Here is a 6,426-nt window from a genome sequence, read left to right on the forward strand (position 1 = left end):
TGTTTGAGAGAGGGCATAGAGGACCTACAATAATGTACAGTATTTGAAAAATAATGTGTTTTTTGAACATTAAAGCATGTCAACATATTCTGTTACACCAAATACACAAAATAATGATCATGACCCCTTTAATATTTAAAAAACACTAATAAAACGTAAACTAAAACTAAAATAAAAAAACAATGAAAAGTAAAATAAACAAAAAATAATAAATAAATAAATAAATAAATAATAATATTTAAAGAAACTAATAAAACAGATTAAAAATTTGTACAAATTAAAATGAAATTAAAATGAAAACTATAAAAAATAAAAGCTATTACAAAATATTAATAGAATTACTGTAAGTATATAAATATTACAAAATATTCCATAAATAACACTAAAATTAGTGTTAATTAGACTTAATTAGGTTAAAGTTGAAGCACAAAAGTTAGAAAACTAAAATAAAATAAATTAAACCAAAACTTAATATTTAAAAAACACTAATAAAACGTAAACTAAACTTAAAATAAAAACTATATAATTAAAATCTATTACAATACAACATGGTGTGTTTACTTGGTCAATAAAAACATAGAAAGCAAAAATTTAAAGAAAAGAAACGGCACAGAGGGGATCTTATGAATTTTAAATGTTTTTTATTTTGTTTGTTTTTTAAATTCATTTAATTTAGTTAATTTCTTGATTGATACACAATGATTAGAAAAATTATTGGAATACATCAGTGATCACTGTGACCAATCCCTAGTTAAAATAAATACAAACTCACCATTGACCCATAATCAACCACTAGAGTGCGCAAAGCCCATGGGAAACCAAGACCAAGCAGAATGTCAAAGATGTTGCTGCCAATCGAGTTGGACACCGCCATGTCTCCCATACCTGCATCACCAGACACATTCATTCAACTCAAGTTTGCAAACACACTGATCTTTTAAATCTATATGTGTTCAGGGAAAGGAAGAGTAGGGTGATCTTAGCACCTTGACGGGCAACTATGAGACTAGCCATGCAGTCTGGGACACTGGTGCCTGCTGCTAGAAACGTAATACCCATGACAACATCTGGAATGTCCAGTGTAAAACTGATAATGGTGACCTGCAACAAAGATAATGTGTGTTAACAGCCCATCATATCATATACCGAGACATTCCCACATGACAATGAAGCACTGATCTCACCATCCACACCATGAGGTAGGAGAACACGGCAATCCAGAGTGTTGAGGCCACAAAGGTAACCATGCACCAGCGCTCCCAGCGAGGCAAAACACAGTTTGGGACAGAGTAGTACAGAAGGCAGCCTAAGGGCCATGACAACACCCACACAAAGGTAACCATGAACCAGCGCTCCCAGCGAGGCAAAACACAGTTTGGGACAGAGTAGTACAGAAGGCAGCCTAAGGGCCATGACAACACCCACCTGACTTGCTCCCAGCGCCCCTCTGTGGATAAAAGTACTTAATTAAATCGTTACCTCACTTCATACTAGGCTCCTTAACACCACCTACAGGACAAAAACAGATTTCACATATATGTAAAAAGATACAAAAGCTTTCACTAGGGCGGTACCCTTTCAAAAAGGTATTAATAATGTACTATTTATGTACTAATATGTACACTTAAGGAACTGATATGTACATTTAAGGTAAAGTGTATTGCCACAGGGACAGCTTTTGTACCTTTTTTATGTGAGTATACATACAAAATATCACCAACAGGACAAAGACAGGCGAATGATACTTGCATTCAGTATTCATGATCTCTCTCTCTTTTTTTTTTGGCTTTTGTTATTCAAATGTTTCAAAGGTTTTCCTTTTGAGCTCTTCAAATTGCAATTTTCACTCTTAATGTCATCTTCAGTAAGATTTTCAATTGTTCAGCAGTGATGAAGTTAATTTGATTGCAAGCCGCATCAGCCCCGAGAGGTTTGAGAGCTCTCATCTCTTTTCTATAATCATAACACTAGTGCATGAATCTAAAATGCATGCCCCCATTATCTAGAAATGGCTCTCAGGCTAATGGATTATGGTCCTTAAGGGGCCAAAAATGAGGGCCATTCTTCTAATCAGTATATGGAAAAAAAATTGGAGACTGATGAACCACAAAAAAACTCAACGTGTTGTCCTGTTATTTTGAATAATGGTTTAATATCATGTTTTGGAACCATTTATAAACATATCCACAAGGGGTGGGAGACTTTATGCCCCTTATGATACAATTTGTTTTTGAATCAGAGAGTCCTAATCAAATTCTAAATTGATTCTGGATGAATCTAATTTTTCAGCAACAGCACAGAGGGGCGCCAAGATTCCACATGTGTACACACGCACACACACGGTTTTGCACATACGATTATTGGAGTGAAAATACTATTGTAGTTTTTCTACTTCAAAGTTTTACATTAAATTCTGTGTGCTATTTGGTGTTTCTAAGCAATTCATTGTGACATTTATTAAAAAATTCTGAGTGAAAATTATTTCTACACTAATAACACTAACTCCTGTACACCACCGCAATCGTCTTTACCTTGATTGCAGTCTTCATCTATCAAAACTTTACTAGCGAGACTGGTTATCCAGTCGAGAAAACGTAATTTGCGTCTCATCTGGCCATACAGCGGTGGGATGTGTTGACAATCAGTTCAGTCTGTATTTGAAATCTGTACTTCACACAGTGCGTGACATGTGAGGGCTCACGCTCTTCAGAGACAATCACAGAATATGACAGAGCTCGTGTTTTAAAGCCAAACACACTGGACTTAATAATTCACTAAAAAACGCAACACGAGTCTCTGTTCTCTCTGCAATCTCTGAGGCAATCAGTCTGGTTTCCTTTTTATTAGCGCTGTTTTGGACGGATTGTTTGAATGCATTCACGTACCGGATCATTGGACTGAAAACTTTCCCGGAGTTTAGCGGCTTAAAATGATCTAATCGCAAGCAGAGAAGCAAAATTTGGTTAAAGGGTTAGAATAGAAATTGTGCTTTAGTAATTTTGCGTTAATTGCGTTAAATTATTTTAACGCGTTAAGGATTGTAAAATTAATCGCATGCGTTAACGCGTTAACGATGACAGCCTTAATATATATGTATAATATTTTTTCAGTGTATACATGCATATTATATATGTATATACATATATAAAAATATTAATTTATTAAAAATATTCATGATTGTATTTAATTTTATTATATTCATGACATTTTTTTTTAAATTATGACTGATCCAAAATTGTTTAATATTCACTCACCTGGCACAGTAAGAGGTCTGAAGGGTTGTTCCTCATCTGCCTCTTCCTCCTCCTCCTCCTCCTCTTCCTCATCATCTTTAGGCTGTGTGTCCCCTATGTCTGCTACTCGTTCTAAATCCCCTCCTTGGCCCCTAGGTTGCCTAGGTTCCTCCAGGGGTTGCGTTTCACTCTCAAGGGCCCCTCCATTCTCCAGACCCCAAGGAACCCCCTCCATGCCTGGACAATCTTGGCCAGGAGTGTCCCCTGCTCCGCTGCCACTGCTGTCTCCAGGGCTCCTGTTTCTAATCAGTCTCTGCCTCTGTTGAAGACAGACAGAATATGTGAGAGATGTGCAGTCAGACACTGCAGAGCTGGAGAAGAGGAGACCCAATGTGAACCCCTTCAAATGAATGAGATTCAGTTAGATGAGAAATGGAAAGGACAGAGTTTCAGAGTCAAGCTTGCTGAACACATGGCAAGACCAAGGTAAAGCACAGTCCATTAGAGTGTCGTAGAGATGACATGCAAGAGCTGCAAGAGTCAAGCCAACAAGCAAGTCATGTGAACGACTGTAGATGGAATAAAGCATTTGCTCAAACAAACAACAGAATGGTTACATAAGGTTAAAGGGGTCTCAACAAAAATGGAAATCAGGAGTAGTGTCTGAGAATACCTACACCTAGGAAGAAATACTATTGCTGACATTTGAGGAGTTAACTTTCAGTTATACAGGAAATGACAGCAGATGATCTAAGGATTGGATCAGTCACAAATCTGTTACCTGTTGCAGAAGTTACAGCTGAAGGGTCGTATTAAAGGACCCATAGAAAAGAGAAATCATAAATTAAATCTCTTTAATAATTCTCCAAGACAGCAATGACATTAAATGAGCTCAAACTGACTGTCTTGCTTCTCACATTTTGTACAAAAATTGTATTTCATATTTCTTACTGAATGTGATCAATTCTCATTTGTGTCCATTTTTATATTTCCTAATTTTAGAAGCACTGATTGTCTTCCTTAATCTATATAAATCATAATTTAAACAAGAAACAAGTTATTTGAAATTAAAATCTGTGTAAGATAATAAGACTTAAAGAGAATGTGTATTGCATTAAGTTTTCCTATCTCAAAGCCAATAATTTCTCATTTTAAGCATAAACCCTTAAGAAACTTTTTTTTCTCTAACTTTTTGATTTATGCTTTAAACAAGAAAAACTATTTGTTAATGGAGAAAGAAAAAATTCAAGATATAACCTACTGTTTATAAATTTGGGGTCAGCTTTTTTTAAAGAAATACTTATACTCAGCAAGGATTCATAAAAGGTTGGATTAATTAAAAGTGACAGTAAAGATACTGTAAAAAAAATCCTGTAAAAAAACGGTCAAATGACTGGCAGCTACGGCTGCCAAACAAAAACCGTAAAATTTAAGTAAATTATCGTAATTGACACAAGGAAAAATCTGTAAAATAACAGTTTTTTTCTGTAAAACCTTTAAGAAAAATTTCTGTAAAATTATTGTTTTTGCACTTTATTTCAATTAAGATATTTTACTGTCATTTTATGTTTTTTGTTTGGCAGCCGTAGCTGCCAATCATTTGACCATTATTTTACGATTTTATTTTCTACAGTGCATTTATAATGTTACAAAATATTTCTATTTAAAATAAATGCTGTTCTTTTGAAATTTACTGAGTAGCACAACTGTTTTCAGCATTGATAATAATAGAAATGTAAGAAAGACAACACCTGAAATGAAGAATAATAAGAAAGAAGAAATGATTTCTGAAGGATCATGTGACACAAGACTAGAGAAAATATGCTGCTGGAAATTCAGCGTTGCCATTACAGGAATAAATTACATTAAAATATATGAAAACAGTTATTTTAAAATGTCATTTTATTTCATAATATTACTGTTTTTACTGTGAGCAAATAAATGCAGCTTTGGTGAACATAAGCGACTACTTTCAAAAAAATGTAAAAAAAAAAAAATCTTATCAACCTCAAACATTTCAACCGTAGTGTATTCTCTTGCTCTATAGTCTTAATATCTTATACATTTTATTTCTAAAATTAATTTTATTTTGTTTTAAGGACACTGAAATATTTTTACTGGAAAACAAGACAATAATAAATTTTTGAGACAAAGTTGATACACTAATAAAGAATATATGGGAACTCTAATAGCTTCCTATAATCCATACTGTACATCAAACTAGCCTGATAGTTTATATTCTAGGTTGAGAAACAGAGATGCTGTTGTGAGATCCAGACGTGCACAAAGCGAGCAAGCATCCAGCCAGTACCTCAGTGATGAGCATGCGTCCGGCCATGCTGAGGCGAGGGCGGGGGGAGAAGTGGGGCGTGATCATGACACGGAGGCTTGCCTCTGAGAAAGAGAACTGGTGAGGGTGTAGACTCATCAACTCATCCACCATCACCACCGGGGAGTCCTGGCCACCCGCATTCTGACCTGAGACCTGAGAGGAGAGAGAGACGTGATACTTTATAATGCACAAGCACTCAGTATGATCCACACAGCTCCACCCTCCACCCACACACACCTTTCTTCAAGAGGATCATGGAGGTGTCACAGTGTGGGCTTGCCTCTCCTACCGACACATCTCTGCACAGACTGCTCATCAAACACGGCTGACCTGGGATGCCAAACCTCTGCTCCACCCAGCCCCAAATCTGACTGTTAAACCTTGAAAGAAGCACACACAAACTCATATTATATCATGTGAAAATTACATTTAAGTATGTTAAAAATAAAGAAATAAATGAATATATACATAAATATTAACATAAATTACATTCCAACTGTTATTGTGTCTAATAAATAAACATGTTAGATACTTACCTCATGATAAGGATGTAAACTCCATACATTGTTATGAGGATTATAGTCTCCCACCTGCAACAGTGATATTATATGCTATAAGTTTGGTTCACTTAAATGTCAATGAGCATTATGACACCTTCTTTATGATTTCAGCACACTTACCAAATTACTTTTTCGTCATATATGATCTGAAATGCACAAAAACAAACACAAAAAATTAATTAAGTGTTCAATTTAATAGAAAATAAAGGTTAAAATTATAAATTTAACATTCAGACACAGTCATGCTCCTGCTTACCAGAATCAAGGCCAACACTGAGAGGATGTAGTAGATAGAGTCACG

The 6,426-nt window shown here is 35.2% G+C and overlaps 1 protein-coding gene across 1 annotated transcript in view; it reads right to left on the reverse strand.

Annotated features, from left to right (window-relative positions):
• Window positions 1-6,426, reverse strand: part of LOC107658150 (sodium/potassium/calcium exchanger 3-like) — a 16,482-nt gene that overhangs the window by 1,910 nt on the left and 8,146 nt on the right. Inside the window, exons 8-17 of the mRNA XM_016446614.1 lie at window positions 6,382-6,426; window positions 6,246-6,271; window positions 6,102-6,155; window positions 5,803-5,945; window positions 5,545-5,711; window positions 3,255-3,552; window positions 1,403-1,447; window positions 1,185-1,306; window positions 987-1,101; window positions 773-885 (exon numbers count right to left, since the gene is read on the reverse strand). The exon at window positions 6,382-6,426 is cut by the window's right edge and continues 4 nt beyond it. Coding sequence (XP_016302100.1) covers window positions 773-885; window positions 987-1,101; window positions 1,185-1,306; window positions 1,403-1,447; window positions 3,255-3,552; window positions 5,545-5,711; window positions 5,803-5,945; window positions 6,102-6,155; window positions 6,246-6,271; window positions 6,382-6,426 — 1,128 coding nt within the window. The remainder of the gene's footprint in view (window positions 1-772; window positions 886-986; window positions 1,102-1,184; window positions 1,307-1,402; window positions 1,448-3,254; window positions 3,553-5,544; window positions 5,712-5,802; window positions 5,946-6,101; window positions 6,156-6,245; window positions 6,272-6,381) is intronic.

Source organism: Sinocyclocheilus anshuiensis, unplaced genomic scaffold (assembly GCF_001515605.1).
Source record: "Sinocyclocheilus anshuiensis isolate Anshui unplaced genomic scaffold, SAMN03320099.WGS_v1.1 scaffold227, whole genome shotgun sequence".
Classification (NCBI taxonomy): Eukaryota; Metazoa; Chordata; class Actinopteri; order Cypriniformes; family Cyprinidae; genus Sinocyclocheilus; species Sinocyclocheilus anshuiensis.